At 36.6% G+C, this 22,373-nt stretch overlaps 1 protein-coding gene across 1 annotated transcript; it reads left to right on the forward strand.

The window, feature by feature from the left end:
• Nucleotides 1-16,971: 16,971 nt before the first annotated feature.
• LOC140815400 (uncharacterized) lies at nucleotides 16,972-18,636 on the forward strand. Its single transcript, XM_073174523.1, has one exon. It carries the CDS (start codon nucleotides 16,972-16,974, stop codon nucleotides 18,634-18,636), a length of 1,665 nt encoding a protein of 554 aa, XP_073030624.1.
• The last annotated feature ends 3,737 nt before the right edge of the window (nucleotides 18,637-22,373 follow it).

Raw genomic sequence — 22,373 nt, forward strand, 5'->3', positions numbered from 1 at the left:
AAATGTACAAAACTTGTCATCAAAACCATACAACAGTGTTTTTATAGTTCAAATTTAATAGTTTTTGCGACATGACACTATAAAATGACCAAAGAAGTAAAGTTAAAATACCACAATTCGAATAAAAAATAAAAAAAATAATGTGATTTATATTAATTTATACTGATTAAATTTTGAATTACGTGCATAAAAATGATGAAAAATTATTTTTTTACAATCATATTAATATTTTTATAGTGTCTAAGAGTATTTTTTTATATATAAAAAAAACATAAGGAATAAACGAACATTTATTTTGCATGGGAGATTATTATGCTTTCAGATTTCACAGAGGTGTTAGTTTTTCACAATTTACCGGATGCTTTACTCATCTGAGAATAGTTGTTTTAATTTAAAATTAATGAATCAATTATGAAAATTATAAATCTGACTGATTGAATATGTTTCTAGGGTAAAGATAAGTGACAAAATATACAAATAACACGCTTTCATGATCATCTAAACCATTCCGGATAGTTTATATTGTCACGTCCCGGGACGAGAGTTGGTTAACACTGGCGTTGCTCTCAAATTTACATTCGAAAACAACAAGCCTCAGAAGTACAAAATCAGAAACCAGTCCTTTATTCATAATATTGAATAATCATTGTCTGATACAAATTCAAATAATAATGTTTTACAGCGGAAATGTAAAACAAACCAGACATGACAATGTCTTACAGATGCAGCAGAAAAAAAACATAACTAAAATTGAAAATTAACAATCTTCTTCACCAGCCCCAGAACTGGATCTGCTCTTCTTCTTCTAACAATTCTTCCTCGTTCTTATCTGAAATGGTTTGGTGGGTGAGTGATATGGTCGTCACTCAGTAAGCGGGGGCGGTAATAACTCCCAGTTTTCAAAATCATTTTCAACAAAAACAGTAATACAAATATATACAGAAATTCTTATTTTCAGGACAGGAATCAATATTCAGAAATCGGTATTCAGAACAGGATTAAGAAATTTAACAAGTAAGCACTGAGTACGTTTGTGAATTTCATGGCTAAACTGATATCAGTCTCCTATATGTTCTCACCTCTAAGGGGTGAGGCCAGAAATCAGTAATCAGAATTCAGTAATGTTCAGAATATATATTCTACCATTAGTTCACTAAGTTTCAATGCTTCAAAAATCATATATATAAAACAGGAGTTATCAAACTGATTTCAAGCTATTTATACATAAGCCAACTTACCGTAATTTGCTAGAATTTCGGTTGAAGTCTACTGGAAATCTGGTTGCTCTCATTACTTGATTTTACAGCTTCGAAAAATGCGCTCTCTTAGTTCTAATTTCAAGTGATAACTCGAGATTTTGGTAAAAAAAAAATTCAGAGATTGAGGGTGCTATTTATAGGTCAAAATCTGACTGTTAGTCTTCCAATTAATGACCATAATCTGTCATTAACAATCTTTATTCAATGTTAAATGCTTCAGTTACAAGTCATGAGCAGAATCAGTAGCTATCTGCTGGAATTTCGCTACTGAACTCTTCTGCTGCTGGATCCTGTCTGCTGGAAAATATCATCTTCTGAAATATGAGTTGCTGTTGGAATTTTTAGCTTCTACCGGAATTTTCCATTGCTACTGAATATTGCTTAGCTTAGCTTCTGCTGGAATTTTTCATTGCTACTGAATATTGCTAGCAGCTGCTGGAAATTCAGGTTTTCACATATATCAACTGGTAATTAGGCCTAGCATTTATGACAAGATCTCAGGTTCGAAATCCAATTATAATAAATATCTTCCAGACATATGAGGTTAAATGTCCACAATTGAATACATCATATCACCATTGAGATATTACTCTAAGGTTGCGTTAACTTAATAAGATGTGATTATACGTGGATAAATGAGACTATTAAATTAATTTTATCAGATGTGAAATAATGATGATGAGCAATAACATGTTTACTTTGATCGATTTCTATGATTGAAATAATGATTAAGTGATGAGTTACAATTTTTCTCTTTACTATAATAAATAATCTTATTTTTAGTTTGTATTTGTAAAATTGAGATTATGATTTTTATTTAATATTGTAACTTATTATTAATTTACATATAAATTATTTTAATTTACCAAATTTTTTGGGTATAGATATTATCCATTGTTTAAAAAATAAAAATTAATAAATTGAGTAAAAAAAATTCCAAGAATAAGAATAAAATCAAATAAAATATATTAAATAATATATTAAATTATTGGATTTTTTATTTTATGTTTTATAATTTTTATAAATTAGCTTTTCTATACACTATTTTTTGGAAGTAAAGGGTATTAATGTATTTTTCCTTAGTTGAAAAGAGTATTAGTAAAAATATTATTAATCACACCTTTTGTTTGTCATAAATAATCAAATCTAAGGTTAGATTAGGCAAGTATGGTGAACTTTACGAGTTAGTACAAATCATAAAAAAGAAGTAAACATGAATTTAATAGGATAATTAACATAATCTTACGCTATCATAACAAGTAATGGTCTAAGGATATATATAATAATTAAAATTTGGCAGATGTCTATTTATTATTATTTTTCCTTTTCATTTTTACATATCTTACATGTTAGATCTCATAGTTTTGATAATAATACACAATAACTTATTATACTAAATCAAACTGTCTTTGCATGTAATATATGTATTCGACTGTTCTGATCAAGATTAAGAAGAAGTTGTTCAACCGATCTTAAGAAACAAAAGTGTGACACCCTGTCTTGAAACTAGGCCTCAAGAAATGCCACACTCCTTAATAATACCTCATAAGAGAATTATGTCTCTTTAGAAGTATCACAGCCAGTAATAAGAACTATCAAAGAACTTTATTAGCGGAAGCGAGACGTAAAATACTAGTAAATTACGATAAAGTTTTACATGTCCAAACAACATAGACGGTAAGAGGGATAATGACATAAACATTTCAAACAAACTGACTCATAGACTAAATGACTTATTATGCTTTCCAGCAATTTATTCCAGACAACAACTGGCTGATCATACATCGACATTTCTATCTTTATCCAAATCCTGGTTACCTGGCTCTGGAAATTACAATAGATAAAGAAAAATAGAGAGGTTAAGTCTTTAAGGACTTAGTAATAATTAAGTAAAGGTAAATATGATACTCAGATTTGAAAGAATATACAATAGACAAAATGTGGGGACCCGGACGCTAATTCATTCCTTAATCGTCGTTAGGAATAATTCCAACAATTATAATAAACAGGGTCTAAATTTTTTTTTTCCTTAAATTATACAGCGGAAACATAATGTAATAAATTCAAATTACATATTGAACATAACATACAATTATTGTAGGATCTACAATAATCCAACTAGGTTCAACTACAAGTCAGTGCTGAATCCTAAGTTGCTTCAAAGCCCGGATCTCCACGCTATCTAGTCCAGCCTCGTTCTCTTCTTGACCCTGATCCTAGCCCACCTGTTGCCATGCACACATACAAACAAGACAACAGCCGGATAACTCCGGTGAGATATAAATATCTCAGTATAAATCATGTATACATGCCATCATATAAACGATATAACAGCATATATCAAAAATCATATCATGTATCAAAATCATGATATCAATCCATAATAAGAATAAATCATATTCTATACATGTACCCTAATCCGGAACATAATTCAATATCAAGAATAAATCCTATTCTAAACATGTACCACTATCAGGAACATACTCAATATCAATAAATATAAATCAATATAATTGTCACTCAGGCTTGTGACTCCACGTTTTAGACTAGACTCAATCCTAGCCTAGGGATCCCGGTTTCCAGATGTGGTATTCCTATATCGACCATCAGTAATAGAAAAGACTCCAGTTCTATCCACGTCGATATAACCAAACATCCAGTGTCCTGACCTATCCGTCATGGACTGTGGTTCTATCACCAATATCCTGTCTTGTGACAGAGTGCAATGGGCCAGTGACGAGTCCTCACTATCCGGCCCTTCTGTCACAAGATGAAATGTCTACTACTAAGCATATCCGCCTAGGGCTCAAGACATACATTGTCTATAAATCCATAGACCAAACACATCAATCGTATTCAATTGCAAATAACCATGCAATAAAAGAAAGTATGTGATTTAGGGAAACTCGAGTCAAACCTCACTCGAGTTGTGCAATCCCAACTCCACATTAAATTTATACCTTTATCTCCTCGCTCAGAAGAAGAAGAAGAATTCCCGACTCTATCTCGGTCCATTCTCAATCTGGTAATAACAATACCGAACAGATATAATATCAATAAACAACTCAAGTCAATACCTGTTTTGATCAATACTCAAATCAACACATAAACTGATCAATGTCAAGTCAAGACACAATCTAATCCATATTGACGATCTCACGATATAATCAAAATCACTATCGAATCTGTTCAATATCAATCAACTGATGTTTCGATGGCATAACAATACAGTTTTAATAACCCCGTCAGTCCAAACATCACAGATATAATACCAGAACTCATAATCAATATCGATACCATTCAAAATCTCGATAACCATACATATCTGATATAAATTCTCAGTCAAATCGACTCCGAAAATCATAATAATTACATAATCAATTTGTTATTCAATCTGACTTCGATTCTATGATGTCTAACATGACAAGAACATCATATATGAATCCTATTCAATTCTGACAATAGTATAATTTCAGAACATATCAAAACGTAGCAAAACTTACGTCCAGTTATAGCCTACGTTGATAGGAACTCGGTATTGTACTCAGATTCAAAATCTGACGGACGGATTGAAATAAAAAGCGTAAGGATTTCCACAAAGCTTCTGCGACCCCTTTCTAAATCTGAGGGAATTTGACGTTGCTTATATATATATATATATACTTACACGTTGCATGAAAAAAAGAACGTGTCAACTTTTCCTCCATTTTGCTCGGCGCTCACCATGTATCATTGGCGCTCGGGCGGTCAAAAACTACCGCTCGGGCGCCACCTTCTCTGCCCGAAACACACCTTGTTGAGCTTTGGCGCTCGGGCGGTTACTTTCTACCGCTCGGACGCCAATTGTTCTGTCCAAAACTCATATCATTCATATTCTTTACCCAATCTAGTCTCGTAATAGCCCGTATATAATTATATCAATTCATAATCAATAACCATCTCAGATTACGATAATTATACTCAAATCATTTCAGATTACGGTAATCCAATCCTCGGGCCTTACATTTCTCCCTCTCTAAGATACGATTTCGTCCCCGAGATCATAAACGCTTAACTCATGTTATGCAGATAATCATATCATATCTTAAATCAAATACAAGAAGGAGACTTACAGAAATTACAATGATCTCATATCAATGAAATCACTCGTGATAGAATCAACCTCAGAACCATGGCTATACAACATCCGTATAGATCAATTAATACCTCATAACCATCAATATCCCAGTCAGAGATATACTTAATCTTCGGTTTCAAATACCAATAGTCATCGTCCGACATTGGCTTATTAATCTATGTATTCTGAGTTGTTTCCATTTCCATCTGAATCAGTTTCATTTTCTTTATCAGATTACTGATCTTAACAATTCTGCCCTCAAGCATCACTGTAATATCATTCCCATACGAAGGAAATTCACAGTTCTCATTGTACAATACCTCAACTAACGCTATTTCGATATTCATCTGATAGCTATTATCGTACAATAATTCACAAGTGACAACGAATCATGCCAACTAGTGCTATAATCCAGCAATACATTTCCTGGATATCCTCCAGTATCAGGATAGTTCACTCCGACTATCCGTCAATCTATAAATCATAGATGAAAAATCATGTCAAACACTCAGCCAAAAGTATAAAATCAAACGAAAATCACAGTCTGATAAAATCAACTCTGGCATTCAATACAATCTGACTTCATATTTCTGACATACCTCTCAGTCATGGGATCATATCTGCACGTCATCTTGTACAATATAACAGTGGCAGATTCGAGAAATCTGTCAATCATAATCACATCACCGCACAATCTTGTCAATATCTCAGTAGTGTCATCACACAATCCATAGAAATGTACTTCCATTTCTATTTAGAAATCAATAATCAAGATCAGTAATCTAAAAGTTGCTATCTGTCTGTCTTCATCTGTTAGCGATTTAGACATTTCAATACAAATTCTGACATAACTGATTTTCATCTGTTTAGTTCAAAACTGTCTATTCGAATTATCACACATTCCCTGTTACCAGAATAGTACTGAATCTACTACTGTGTGCATCTGACAATACCTGTCATTTCAAATTCGAATATCTGGCACATACAAATCAGTTAATAAAATAAGTTAAAGAAAATACCTACCTGGTATTCAGTTCTGACTATTAAAATCAAATTCTGGACAGTCTGATCAAACTTCTGAACTGCTTTAATCTTCAAAATCAGTTCTGACTCGACTGAACTGTATATAAGCTCACCGGTTCATAACAATCGGTATCAAACACGGATTCAGAATGATAACAATCTCAGATCAGAATCAGAATATCAATACGCAATACTGATCTAATAACTGCATAGAACGCAATTTCTGAACCTCTGCCATATTCAATATCGTTTTCAGCCACTGATCATGGTCTCACTGTGCTATCATCAGTCAGTATACTGTCTTCAGATATCATAGACTCTGAATACAATCTGTTACAATCGAGATTCATATCCGAACAATTCTGTATACAACAATCTCAGTTATCAGAATATTCAATATAAATATCAACTGTTTGATTCAATCAATCATATGCTGCGAATATATCAAAATGTCATAGATAAACCGAGCATAAAATCATCAGAACACTTCCGAGCACATGATTTATCAACCCATGAATGGAACTGAAGTACTTTACAGAGAAACATATAATCAGATGTAACTCTAACTTTCAGGCAATAAATCTTTCAACTGATATCTCAATCCTTTCAATTCAATCAATATCCGTTTATAAGAAATTCAAAAATGAAACCAATACCTGGAATCACATCAAGGCTGAAGTCACTCTCCCTGATACAGGACCAACCTGAAATCTCATCTGCCAGACTATAGCAAACTTCCTGCTACTAGTAACTCAATCTTGATAAGCTCATCTTTAGTCATCAACTGAATACATAAGGAATTACTCCATTCCTTTCGATAATCATCGAATCTTATATAATACGGATTTCAAGGAATTCAAAATCGAGAATCCCTACCGTATATCATTCATTCTTTGGCCATTTCAGGTCCAAATTTTACCATTTTCTGGCAAGACTCTATAATAGCTCTGTACTTGCTCGATATATCAATATTAATCATGCAGTCATCATCAGACAATACCAGTACAAGCTAGTCTAATTCAATCTTATTCTCAACTTACTGCAGTATATGATATATCACAGAATATCACTAATATCAATTCTTTTCCCCAAAAGGTATAAAGGTCAATACTACAGTAACACAGACCCAACATGTACAACATATATCAATGCAACTCAGTCAAAGATAATCACAAGGAATGCATTAGTATACATCAATACATATGCAACATAATCATAAAAGACCAGTACCTGTCACTGTATCATCAAGTGTGTCTTGGGTCTGTTTTTCGATCACTACCCCCAGATGATCCTGCTCCCTGAAATCTTCGGGCACCTTTCTGGGGACAGGCTCTAGCAAAGTGTCCTTGCTGTTTACAGAGGTTGCACCGACCAGTCACTCCGTGGCATAGCTCCGGGGAATGTCTCCCACCGCAATTCCTACAATAAACTCCAGTATAATTCGGACTAGAGCCACTGGAGCTAGATGAACCGCTCCCAAACTTCTTGAATTGCTTCTTTTGAACTTTCAACATCTCTTTCTTTCCACCACTGCTACCTGCCAATCTCGATTCTGGAAGGCAGTTGTTGTGATATCGATTTTGGAAGAACATATGAAGCTTCCTTTTGTCTCATTTAGAACGGTTTCCGCTCTTCTGGCTCGATTCAGAGTATCAGTAAAATTACTCGGTTGTTTCACAATTACCAAGGTGCGTATTTCTGGATTCAAGCCCTTGATAAACTGATCAGCTACAGCTGTATCATTTCTAGCCACTTGCGGACCAGATTTTAACAAGGTGAAGAAATGGGCCAAATATTCATCAATCTTCAATGGACCCTGCCTCAAGTTTGCAAATTCTGCACTTTTGTCCTCTCGATATGATAGAGGTACAAACCTTTGATAAAATTCAACTTTGAAAAGTTTCCACGTAATCGTGAAACCACGCTGTGCTATGGCTTCCCGGGTTATCAGCCACCAACTCCTAGCGACTTCCCGTAGTTGATTCCCAACCAATTTAATTCTGCACTAATCTGTGAATCCCAGAAATTCAAACAAAATTTCAATCTCCTCCAGCCAAGTCTCACAATCAGCTGGTGCCTCAACACCCCTCAAAATCGGTGGTTGAAACGACTGAAACCTTATCATCTGTGTTTCCATCAGAGTTTCAGACACATCCCTCTGATCATACGATGTACTACCCCTTTCTGGAATCCTTCTAGGAGGAATATCTGATAATCACAGACGTTAGTAGTAACAAGAGACAAATCCGTCTCAATCCCAATCCTGGTCAGCTTACCTCTGATCAAGAATTGGTTCGGATCCAGTTTCAAATAATACATATTACCAAATCAACTCAGATATTCAGGTAACATGTATCTTTCTAAACAGTAAAACATACTGAAATCATAGCATATACAATGTAGTTTCAACATTATATTCAATCATATGCCATATAAGTCCAGGCAGTAAAACATAATATCATGCTAGCATACACAATGTAATTCCACATTATAATCAATCACATGCTAGCAATCACATGCAAGGAAAGAAAACTCATTCTACCCCGCTCACTCTCCTCTATCTCAGTGCTAAGGAACCTATAGTTCAAGGACCTACTGCTCTGATACCACCTGTTGTGGGGACCCGGACGCTAATTCATTCCTTAATCGTCGTTAGGAATAATTCCAACAATTATAATAAACAGGGTCTAATTTTTTTTTTTCCTTAAATTATACAGCGGAAACATAATGTAAATAAATTCAAATTACATATTGAACATAACATACAATTATTGTAGGATCTACAATAATCCAACTAGGTTCAACTACAAGTCAGTGCTGAATCCTAAGTTGCTTCAAAGCCCGGATCTCCACGCTATCTAGTCCAGTCTCGTTCTCTTCTTGACCCTGATCCTAGCCCACCTGTTGCCATGCACACATACAAACAAGACAACAGCCGGATAACTCCGGTGAGATATAAATATCCCAGTATAAATCATGTATACATGCCATCATATAAACGATATAAAAGCATATATCAAAAATCATATCATGTATCAAAATCATGATATCAATCCATAATAAGAATAAATCATATTCTATACATGTACCCTAATCCGGAACATAATTCAATATCAAGAATAAATCCTATTCTAAACATGTACCACTATCAGGAACATACTCAATATCAATAAATATAAATCAATATAATTGTCACTCAGGCTTGTGACTCCACGTTTTAGACTAGACTCAATCTTAGCCTAGGGATCCCGGTTTCCAGATGTGGTATTCCTATATCGACCAACAGTAATAGAAAAGACTCCAGTTCTATCCACGTCGATATAACCAAACATCCAGTGTTCTGACCTATCCGTCATGGACTGTGGTTCTATCACCAATATCCTGTCCTGTGACAAAGTGCAATGGGCCAGTGACGAGTCCTCACTATCCGGCCCTTCTGTCACAAGATGAAATGTCTACAACTAAGCATATCCGCCTAGGGCTCAAGACATACATTGTCTATAAATCCATAGACCAAACACATCAACCGTATTCAATTGCAAATAACCATGCAATAAAAGAAAGTATGTGATTTAGGGAAACTCGAGTCAAACCTCACTCGAGTTGTGCAATCCCAACTCAACATTAATTTATACCTTTATCTCCTCGCTCAGAAGAAGAAGAAGAATTCTCGACTCTATCTCGGTCCATTCTCAATCTGGTAATAACAATACCGAACAGATATAATATCAATAAACAACTCAAGTCAATACCTGTTCTGATCAATACTCAAATCAACACATAAACTGATCAATGTCAAGTCAAGACACAATCTAATCCATATTGACGATATCACGATATAATCAAAATCACTATCGAATCTGTTCAATATCAATCAACTGATGTTTCGACGGACATAACAATACAGTCTTAATAACCCCGTCAGTCCAAACATCACAGATATAATACCAGAACTCATAATCAATATCGATACCAGTCAAAATCTCGATAACCATACATATCTGATATAAATTCTCAGTCAAATCGACTCCGAAAATCATAATAATTACATAATCAATTTGTTCTTCAATCTGACTTCGATTCTATGATGTCTAACATGACAAGAACATCATATATGAATCCTATTCAATTCTGACAATAGTATAATTTCAGAACATATCAAAACGTAGCAAAACTTACGTCCAGTTATAGCCTACGTTGATAGGAACTCGGTACTGTACTCAGATTCAAAATCTGACGGACGGATTGAAATAAAAAGGCGTAAGGATTTCCACAAAGCTTCTGCGACCCCTTTCTATATATATATATACTTACACGTTGCATGAAAAAAAGAACGTGTCAACTTTTCCTCCATTTTGCTCGGCGCTCACCATGTATCATTGGCGCTCGGGCGGTCAAAAACTACCGCCCGGGCGCCACCTTCTCTGCCCGAAACACACCTTGTTGAGCTTTGGCGCTCGGGCGGTTACTTTCTACCGCTCGGGCGCCAATTGTTCTGTCCAAAACTCATATCATTCATATTCTTTACCCAATCTAGTCTCGTAATAGCCCGTATATAATTATATCAATTCATAATCAATAACCATCTCAGATTACGATAATTATACTCAAATCAGTTAGATTACGGTAATCCAATCCTCGGGCCTTACACAAAAGAATCAACATTTGGTTATATGAGTACACCAAAATAATGGTAGTAAAGAATAACGAGCCAAGTGAACTAATATACCCGGACCAAAGTCACGTTGTTCAATGGACTCAATCTCCAGACCAAAGTCCGTTGTCCAAGGCTCTGTTTTGGTCAATCACCTTATCATTCAGTCATTCATTCATTTATTCGATGATTAACCAAAACCTCATTCAGTAGAAGCTTGATAAGAATCAAATTTAGTATGATGATATTACACTGAGAATGTTACAATGAAGCATTCACTCATTTCAGAAAGGTAGTACCGGCATGAATAAGGAGTCAGTAAGATAAAAAAAAAGGACATTCAGGATGGGGCATAATTCATATGCATCAACGCGATTCAAAGATACAAAATTTATGCATATGCGTAAGAAATCAATAATCCGTAGTGAATATCGTTAAAGAATATAAATCATATCATAGTTTCCAGGCCAAATGCCAAAGGATATATAGGAAGAACGATAAAGAATTTCCTCACCTTGAGACATACTATAGATGAGAGTGAGAGTTCCAAGTTCAAGTCAATCCTATTGACCAATGTGATTATCATTAGTATAGTAAACACTTTTTGATATAGATTATCCATAAATAATAAAGAATCTAACTTTATAAAATTTATTTATTGACTAATAGTTCATAAAAATTATTTTATTTATTTATTTAATTATTTTCTAATAGTCAAAACTATCTTTAAAATTTACAATAATTAATATTTGACTCCAAAAATTACAATATTTCCTATAACAACTCTAATTATAATATTAATTGAAAAATTCAAAATAGGTAATATTTTGAAGTTATTTAGTCATTAATCGATATATATATAACATCTAATATATAACTCACAAAAATCATAATAATTAACTTGTGAGTCGAAAAATTATAAAACTTCATAGCTACTTCTAATGATATATTTTTCAGGTATTGAAGGCTATGAACATTTATACAAAGATTTATATGATCATATAGATAGTATATCATATCCGAAAATCATAGTATTTTTCTTTAAAAATTCACAGTAAATGCAATACTCATCCGAAAATTACGAAACTTGTACAGTAGCCTAGAATAATATAGAGTATGCTTCGGAAAATAAATTTTTCATTTTTCGCCGGTGCGTGTGGTACATGCGCCGGTTCCGGCGGCGCGTGGCCGGCTTCCGGCGACCATGCGCGGCCACAATTTTTCCAGTAACCGTAAAATTTGATTTCCTACAACTCTTATGTTATATGTTTTCCGAAATTCCTAGCCGAAACGTACCAGAAAAGGAAAGACTAGTAAAACTCACACCCCGACTTCGGCTGCCGGAAAACACTATTTCCGAGGCCAATTCCGGGAAACCAAAGACATGAATGAGAAGTATGACATACAATGAACAACTTTCGTATTTAAACTAAGGTGAAATACGGTCATAAAAGGTACGGAAATTGGGAGTGAAAACAGTACCTGAAAAGTGAGTTTTCCGGCCCTATTCCCTTCCCGGGCAGTAGCGATTTCTGAATTTTAACGAAAAATCGGGTGATGATTTTTCGACACATCCTTTTGTGGTATATTTCTGGGTAAGTTGAGAGTGTTGTGGAATTTTTATAGAATTTTTGGAAGGGTTTTGGATATATAAAGATATTTTTGACCCCTTTTTTCTACTTTTTGAGCTATAAACTCTCACCACTCCACCCTATACTAGACCCACTCTTTACACTCGAAAATTCAGGCTGAAAACTCTTGAAATTCCTGAAGTGAAGGGTTCATTTTATAGGCAATGATCAAGCCTTTATCTCCAATCTATGATGAACAAATCTTGATTACCGGTTGGGCAAGAAGGGAGGTGGTGTGTTGGTTAAGCAACTATGATGATGGTATGTAGGTATGTATGTATGTGTGAATGTGTATAAATAATATATTAGTTGTTTCATTCATTTTTATATATATTTAAAATATAATAATTAATGAAATTTAGTAATTATAATATATGCAAATACCTTTTAAGTTAAAATGGGGTGCTACAATCTTCCCACCTTCAAGGAATCTGGTCTCCAGATTCGAATAGCTCTGGGTATTGTTGTCTAATATCATCTTCTTTCTCCCATGTGGCTTCCTCAATGTTTTGGTTCCTCCAGAGTACTTTGACGAGTTGAACTTGTCTATTGCGAAGTTCTTTGATTCTCTGGTCAAGTATTCGAACAGGTTGTTCCTCGTATGTCAAATCTCCTTCTAGGGTTAAATGTGCAGGGTCCTCTAGTTAGTGAAGCATTTTCTTAATTGGGATACATGAAACACGTTATGTATTCCAGATAGTGTCTTAGGTAGCTGGAGTTGGTAGGCTGCAGGTCCTATTCTTTTCAGAATTTCAAAGGGACCTACGAATCGAGGTTGTAACTTTCCCTTTTTTCCTGCCCTTCGGATTCCTTTCCTGGGAGATATTTTGAGGAGTACTTGATCTCCCACAGCAAATACTAAGTCCTTTCTTCTTTTGTCGGCATAGCTCTTTTGTCGACTTTGAGCTGATTGTATCCTTTGCTTGATGACTTGTACTTTATCAATTGCCTCTTGTATAATATCTGGTGCTATGGAACGAGTTTTCCCATCTTTGGTGCACCGCCATTCTTCAAGATCCCAGTTCAGAGGGGAACGACATTTTCTTCCATATAAAGCTTCATAAGGAGCCATTTGAATTGTAGCCTGGTAGCTATTATTATATGCAAATTCTATAAGGGGTAGATGATTTCCCAGCTGTCTCCAAAATCTAAAACACAGGTACGGAGCATATCTTCCAAGGTCTGGATAGTTCTTTCAGATTGTCCGTCTGTCTCAGGGTGCGATGATGTGCTGAAATTCAACTTTGTCCCAAGGCATTCCTGAAGGTTCTTCCACAATCTGGAGGTAAATTTTGGATCTCGGTCTGAAACAATTGTTGAGGGTATCCCATGCAAACGAATGATTTCTTTTTGGTAGAGACCAGCAAGTTTTTCCACTCCATATTTACTACTCACTGGAATGAAGTGTGCGGATTTTGTTAAACGGTCCACCACAACCCAGATGCTATCAAAGCCTCCTTTCATAAGAGGTAACCCCAACACAAAATCCATGGTTACATGATCCCATTTCCACTCAGGAATGGGGAGAGGTTGTAAAAGTCCTGATGGTCTTTGATGTTCTGCCTTCACCATTTGACATGTAAGGCATTTCTTTACGAAATCTGCAACATCTCGTTTCATGCCTTTCCACCAAAAGTTTTGTTTTAAGTCTTGGTACATTTTGGCTCCTCCAGGATGGTTGGTAAATCGAGATCTATGAGCTTCTTCCAAAACTTCCTATTTTAATGAAACGGGTACACAAATTCGTTTACGATAGCAAAATATACCCTGAGGGTTGGTGGTGAAATCAGAATCTTGCCCTTCTTTGGTCTCTTTCAGCTTAATTACATCGGGATCAATATCCTGACTTTGCTTGATTTTGGAGTTGAATTCTGGTTCGACTCTTAGTCCTGCTAAATGACCACGTGAAAGTATGTGTAACAAGTTTTTTGACTTGACTTGGTTAGTTTCTCTTCCTCTAAGATGGGCTATACTGGCTCTACTCAAAGCATCTGCCACCACGTTAGCCTTCCCTGGATGGTATAGTATAGAGCAATCATAATCTTCTAGGAATTCCATCCACCGACGTTGCCTCATATTTAACTCCTTTTGAGTAAATAAATAATTCAAACTCTTGTGGTCAGTATAAATGTCAAAGGTTGCACCGTATAAATAATGCCGCCATTTTGCTAGGGCAAATACTATTGCTCCCAACTCCAAATCATGAGTCGGATAGTTATTCTCATGAATCTTTAACTGTAATAGCCGATCGTTCATTTCTTTTATTTTAGATCATGGTATTTTATGGCGATGGTTTATGGCTTTATGTTATGATATGAATGGTAATGAATGTCAAGAATGGAAATTTATGGTTTTTAGTATTGTTGTTATAGTTGTTGTGTGAGTTTTATTGTAATGCGATATAATTCATGGTAAATGGTATGTTGAGTCGATTGGTTTGAGGCTAATGGGAATGGTTAGATAAGTCTTAGAGGTGTAACTTTCATGTTGAGTGTATTGCTTTATTATGATGAGAAGTGGTGTTGAAGTTCTATTTTAGTTGTTAGTTGGTATTTGGGCCGAAGGTACACCGCACCCGCGGTATTTGTAGCACCGCACCCGCGGTCAAGTACATTCAGGATTTTGGTGGAAGGCCGTGGCTTCACCGCACCCGCGGTATTTGTTGGCAGCGCATCCGCGGTCAGGCAGCGCAACCGCGGTCTCTTTTGGAGCGCACCCGCGGTCGACAGTTTTGGATTGTTGGTTGACGCGCCGAAGACATAGCGCACCCGCGGTAGACATGGTACCGCACCCGCGGTCTGTGAACAGTAAAAACGTGTTTTTGGGTTTTAAGTGTTTAAATGCAAGAGTTGGCTTCATTTCTCTCATCTCCTCTCCACTCTTCTCGATTTTCTCTCCTAGAAAGCTAGGTTTCTCATTTTCTTCTTTGGAAACCGTTGATTCAAGCTTGTGATTGGATATTTGAAGTGAGAAGAAGATTATTTTGGGTTCTAGGAGCTAAGGTAAGTGATTTGTGTACTTGTGCTTGAATTATTGAAGATGGTGGAATTAGGGATTGATACTTGTGTTGAGTTTATGGGTTTATTGATATGGTTAGTTGATTATTGAGATGTTAATGGTTCAATATATGGTTATTGTTGTAGGAATTCCTCAAGGACTAGACAAGAACTTGTGTATTGGGTTGTAAGTAGACTTTTCCTTTGAATGTATCTCATGAACTATGTATATGGTAAATGGTGTTTTAAATGATGTTAGCTCCTTTAAATCATTGATTATATATATGATATGTATTGATATGTTCAAAAGGAATTGTAATTGGAGCCAAATGGCAAGGTAAAGGAGCTAAGGTTTTAACACGCACATCACGTGTTTGATTAAATAATTAAATGAATGTTTTTATGGCTTGATGGTTATATGGTATTGTGGTGTTACCTATGGTAATTCTAAACCCACTTGACGGAAGTTGATCAACATAATGACATGTATTGTGACTGATTTTGACTGAGACGTACATGTGTACCATTGACTGATGACCTATCAATGCCATACAAATGAAAAGAAATGAATTGTTCTATAGATGCCATCTTATAATTGTTATTTATTAATTTCATTGATTGATGGCATTTCACGGTAAAGAAATGATATGGATTCTTTCATGACACTACGATATATGTACTTGTTATTTAAAGGTCTACTTGCTGAGTTTTATAACTCATTTCAGTTATGTTCATGAGATGCAGATGCAGGTAAACGGAATTGATACGACGTGGTGTCAAGACAGAAGAAGAAAATGTGCCAAGCTTGGAGGAAGGATGATGAAAGTATTTTATTTTGAATCGTTTGGGATGTAAAACAATTGGTATATTTTGGGAGTGTAACTTGACTCAATATTTTGGTGATCAAAGGTTCTACTTTTGTATATGTATATGATTGTGTTTAGTTGTGAAATTTTATGGCGTATTGATTTTATTTCTTGAGGTAGGTTAGTAATTCTTTTTATGGGGTAACTTTGTCAAATTTTTTTAAAGTTCATATTTCCTCCAAGTCTTTTTTTTAAGGTTTCCGCATTATAGAGTCTATTTCTTTTAAAACGGGTCAAGGTGTCACATTTAGTGGTATCAAAGCCATGGTTCTCGGACCAATGGATTGGCACATGACTTCTTCTGTTTGCGACACTTCGGTATGTATACTTCTGTATCTCATTGATGTAATGATATGATGATATGTATTTCTTAAGGTATATATATATGATTTCAAATGATTTTAAACTGAGATGCAATGTAGGAGATGCCACCTAAGAGGAAAGCTGTAGAGGAAGAAGATAGTTCTTCATCTCGAGTTGTTGATGAGTTTAGTACGTTACTCAAGGAACAAGCTAAAGTTCATGGAGAACAGATTCAGCAGTTATTGAGATTGCAGAACCCAGTTCAAGGGAGAGGTAGAGGCCTTGTGAGGCAGGAGCCCAGTTCAGAGGGAGCATATGACAGATTTAAAAGAATGAATCCACCTGAGTTCGTGGGTGGTGCGGATCCTCTTGCAGCGATGGAATGGGTTAAAGCTATTGAAGCAATCTTTGACTATCTACACTTTGAAGATAATGATCGAGTTAGTTGTGCAGTGTTTCTTCTGACCAAGACTGCGCGCATTTGGTGGGAGGCTACGAAGGTAACTGTCAATGTTCAAACCCTTAAATGGAATGAGTTCAAGAAGCTATTTTATGACAAATATTTCTCCACGGATGTCAAGACTCGGAAAGTGAAGGAGTTCTTGGAACTAAGCCAGGGCAACTTGAATGTTAATGATTATATTTTGAAGTTTGAAGAAGGTTGCTTGTTTGTTCCTTTCAATGCTTCGAATGACAAAGATCGAGGGGAACACTTCATGAGAGGCTTGAGAGCCGAGATCAGGAGGGATGTCAGAATGTCTAAGGCTGCAACGTACAAGGAGATCGTGGAGAAAGCTCTTTTAGCGGAACAGGATGAGAAAGAAATTGAGAAGGAAAGACAATTGAGGAGACAAAGCTTCAATCAAAAGAATCAAGCTTCGAGTCAGAGTTTTAAAGGGGGATACAAAGGCAAAGGAAAAGAAGAACATCGAGGTAAAGCTCCTGCACTTCAGTCTGAGACGATTAGGCCTTTATGTCCCAAATGCAACAAGCCGCACAAGGGTGAATGTCTTGTAGGGAGCAACAAATGTTACAGATGTGGAGGTGCAGGTCACATTGCCATCAATTGCACCCAATCTTCAGGCCGAGGACGAGTCCAAGGGCGCATTTTCTCTTTGACCAAGGAGGGTGTTAATCCTGATACGTCAGTTATATCAGGTAATATTCTGATTTCAGGCCATGTAGCTCTTACTTTGATTGATACTGGAGCTACACATTCTTTTATGTCCGAAATTTTCATGAGATCTTTGGGTATTGCACCTATATTTGAACCTCTCCAGTTTACTATTATGCTTCCGTCGGGAGATGTGATTTGCCCAACGAGTGTGATTAGAGCTTGTCTTATTCAAGTGAATGAGAGAATTTTGTTTGCTGATCTTATTGTCATTCCTATGATTGAGTTTGATGTGATTTTGGGTATGGATTGGCTATCATCGTATCGTGCAGTGATAGATTGTGTTGAGAAGACGGTGCGATTTCCAACAGAAGAAGGTGACAACAATGTCTTCAAGGGTTCAGGTACTTCGCTTGGCACTTCTTTTATTTCTTGCTTGAAGGTGAATAAGATGTTGGTTAAGGGGTGTCAGGGATTTCTGGCGTCAGTAATGGATGTGAGTAAGGAATATAATTTGAATGTGAATGATATTGAAGTTGTTCGAGAGTATTCGGATGTCTTTGCCGATGATGTGCCGGGATTGCCACCCGATAGAGAAGTCGAGTTTGTCATTGATGTTGTACCTGGTACTGCTCCTATTTCTAAAGTCCCTTTATCGAATGGCACCGACTGAAATGAAAGAGTTAAAGAACCAATTGCAAGAACTGTTAGATAAGGGCTTTATTCGACCGAGTTCTTCACTTTGGGGAGCACCCGTATTGTTTGTGAAAAAGAAAGATGGGTCACTACGTTTGTGTATTGACTACCGAGAGATCAACAAAGTTACAATTAAGAACAAGTATCCTTTGCCCCGAATTGATGATCTTTTTGACCAGTTGCAAGGGGCAACAGTATTTTCCAAGATTGATTTGCGGTCGGGTTATCACCAATTGAAAGTGAAGGAAGATGACATACCTAAGACTACTTTTCGAACTAGGTATGGTCATTATGAATTTTTGGTTATGTCTTTCGGGTTAACGAATGCACCGTCAGTTTTTATGGATCTTATGAATCGAGTCTTCAAGCCTTATTTGGACAGTTTTGTCATTGTATTTATTGATGATATTTTGGTTTATTCGAAGACTCAAGAACTCCATCGAGAACATTTAAGAACTATGCTGCAGCAATGGAGGGATAACCAATTATATGCCAAGTTAAAGAAGTGCGAGTTTTGGTTGGACCAAGTGACTTTTCTAGGCCATATCATTTCTAAAGATGGGATTACCGTGGATCCAACAAAGATAGAATCAGTGAAGAAGTGGCCTATTCATATGACAGTGGCTGAGGTAAGAAGTTTTCTTGGTTTAGCAGGTTACTATCGTCGTTTTATCGCTGATTTCTCAAAGATAGCCCTGCCATTGACCTCGTTGACGAGAAAGACAACTAAGTTTGAATGGACTAATGAATGTCAGCAAGCATTCCAAATGTTGAAGGATAAATTGACATCGGCTCCAGTGTTGTCACTTCCTGAAGGAGTTGAGGACTTTGTGGTATTCACTGATGCTTCTAAGAAGGGACTTGGTGCTGTATTGATGCAGCGTGGTAAGGTAATTGCTTATGCTTCCCGTCAGCTGAAGGATTATGAAAAAAATTATCCGACTCACGATCTTGAGTTGGCAGCTGTGGTATTCGCTTTGAAGATCTGGCGACATTATTTGTATAGAGTAAAGTGTGAGATTTTCTCAGATAATAAAAGTCTTAAATATCTGATTACTCAGAAGGAATTGAACATGCGTAAGAGGAGATGGTTGGAACTTGTTAAAGATTATAATTGCACTATCAGTTACCATCCTGGAAAAGCGAATGTAGTTGCAGATGCACTGAGTCGGAAGTCAGGAGTTGTGTTGAGTTCTATGATTCAAAAACCTTTGTTGTTGGACTTACAAAGGAATGAGATCGCCTTGGTCGAGAAAGGTACGATAGCTCGACTTTCAGCTTTGGTGATTCGCCCTACTTTGAATGACAGAATTAAAGTTGGACAACAACATGATAAGCAATTGTTGGAAATGAGATCTAAGGCTGAGTTGAAAGGGAATTCTGAGTTTGGTTTTAGCAGTGATGGGTTGATGACCTTCAGAGGTAGAATATGTGTTCCTATCGGTGATGATATTCGACGAGATATTTTGATTGAGGCGCATACCGCACCATATTCGATTCATCCAGGTAATACCAAGATGTACCAAGATCTTCGTCGATTTTTCTTGTGGCCAGGTATGAAGAAGGATATTGCGTTGTTTATTTCTGAATGCCTAACATGTCAGCAGGTTAAAATTGAGCATCAAAGACCTGCAGGATTGTTGCAGTCATTGCCGATACCTCAGTGGAAATGGGAGCAAATCACAATGGACTTTGTTGTCGGACTTCCAAAGACGCAGAAAGCTTATAATTCGATTTGGGTCATTGTTGATCGTTTGACCAAGTCATCGCATTTTCTTCCTGTCAAGACTACTTATTCGATGAATCAATATGCTGATGCCTATGTTCAAGAGATTGTTAGACTTCACGGGATACTAGTGTCAATTGTTTCTGATCGTGATCCAAGGTTTACATCTGAGTTCTGGAAGAGTTTGCATAGAGCTTTGGGTACCAAGTTGGCCTTCAGCACAGCTTATCATCCTCAGAGTGACAGACAATCAGAACGAGTTATTCAGATTCTTGAGGACATGTTAAGAGCTTGCATTATTGATTTTCCTAGAAGTTGGGACTTGAAGCTGCCTCTTGTGGAATTCACGTATAATAACAGCTATCAATCTTCGATTGGCATGGCACACTATGAAGCTTTGGATGGGAGAAAGTGTCGATCACCTTTGTTTTGGGATGAAGTAGGTGAAAAGAAGATGTTAGGATCAGAGTTGGTTCAACAAATGGTTGATGTTGTAGCATTGATTCGAGAGAGGATGAAAATTGCTCAGTCTCTACAGAAAAGTTATGCAGATGTTCGAAGAAGGCCTTTGGAGTTCGAAGTAGGTGATCACGTGTTTGTTAAGATAGCTCCTCTCAAGGGAGTTATGAGATTTGGAAAGAAGGGGAAGTTGAGTCCTCGTTTTATTGGGCCTTTCGAGATTCTTGACAGAGTTGGTGAGCGAGCTTATCGGTTGGCTTTGCCTCCGGATTTGGATAGGGTGCATAATGTATTTCATGTTTCCATGCTTCGTAAGTATGTATCGAATCCAATTCATGTACTTCGTCACGAACCATTAGACCTAATGCCAAATTTGAGTTATCATGAACGGCCGGTTCAAATATTAGATCGAAAGGTTAAAGTGCTTAGAAACAAAGAAATTGGGATCGTGAAGGTGTTATGGAGTAATCATATCATCGAAGAAGCAACATGGGAACTCGAGGAAGAGATGAAGAAACGGTATCCTGACTTTTTTACGTCGTGAGGTAAATTTCGGGGACGAAATTTTATAAGGGGAGGAGAATTGTAATAGCCGATTGTTCATTTCTTTTATTTTAGATCATGGTATTTTATGGCGATGGTTTATGGCTTTATGTTATGATATGAATGGTAATGAATGTCAAGAATGGAAATTTATGGTTTTTAGTATTGTTGTTATAGTTGTTGTGTGAGTTTTATTGTAGCGTTGATGCGATATAATTCATGGTAAATGGTATGTTGAGTCGATTGGTTTGAGGCTAATGGGAATGGTTAGATAAGTCTTAGAGGTGTAACTTTCATGTTGAGTGTATTGCTTTATTATGATGAGAAGTGGTGTTGAAGTTCTATTTTAGTTGTTAGTTGGTGTTTGGGCCGAAGGTACACCGCACCCGCGGTATTTGTAGCACCGCACCCGCGGTCAAGTACATTCAGGATTTTGGTGGAAGGCCGTGGCTTCACCGCACCCGCGGTATTTGTTGGCACCGCACCCGCGGTCGGGCAGCGCACCCGCGGTCTCTTTTGGAGCGCACCCGCGGTCGACAGTTTTGGATTGTTGGTTGAGGTGCCGAAGACATAGCGCACCCGCGGTAGACATTGTACCGCACCCGCGGTCTGTGAACAGTAAAAACGTGTTTTCGGGTTTTAAGTGTTTAAATGCAAGAGTTGGCTTCATTTCTCTCATCTCCTCTCCACTCTTCTCGATTTTCTCTCCTAGAAAGCTAGAGTTTCTCATTTTCTTCTTTGGAAACCTTTGATTCAAGCTTGTGATTGGATATTTGAAGTGAGAAGAAGATTATTTTGGGTTCTAGGAGCTAAGGTAAGTGATTTGTCTACTTGTGCTTGAATTATTGAAGATGGTGGAATTAGGGATTGATACTTGTGTTGAGTTTATGGGTTTATTGATATGGTTAGTTGATTATTGAGATGTTAATGGTTCAATATATGGTTATTGTTGTAGGAATTCCTCAAGGACTTGACAAGAACTTGTG

The sequence above is a fragment of the Primulina eburnea genome, chromosome 15, assembly GCF_022965805.1.
Source record: "Primulina eburnea isolate SZY01 chromosome 15, ASM2296580v1, whole genome shotgun sequence".
Taxonomy (NCBI): domain Eukaryota; kingdom Viridiplantae; phylum Streptophyta; class Magnoliopsida; order Lamiales; family Gesneriaceae; genus Primulina; species Primulina eburnea.

Bases quoted from the DNA above. Each gene is read 5' to 3' on its own strand.
- LOC140815400 (XM_073174523.1), top strand. From the start codon at position 16,972: ATGCCACCTAAGAGGAAAGCTGTAGAGGAAGAAGATAGTTCTTCATCT.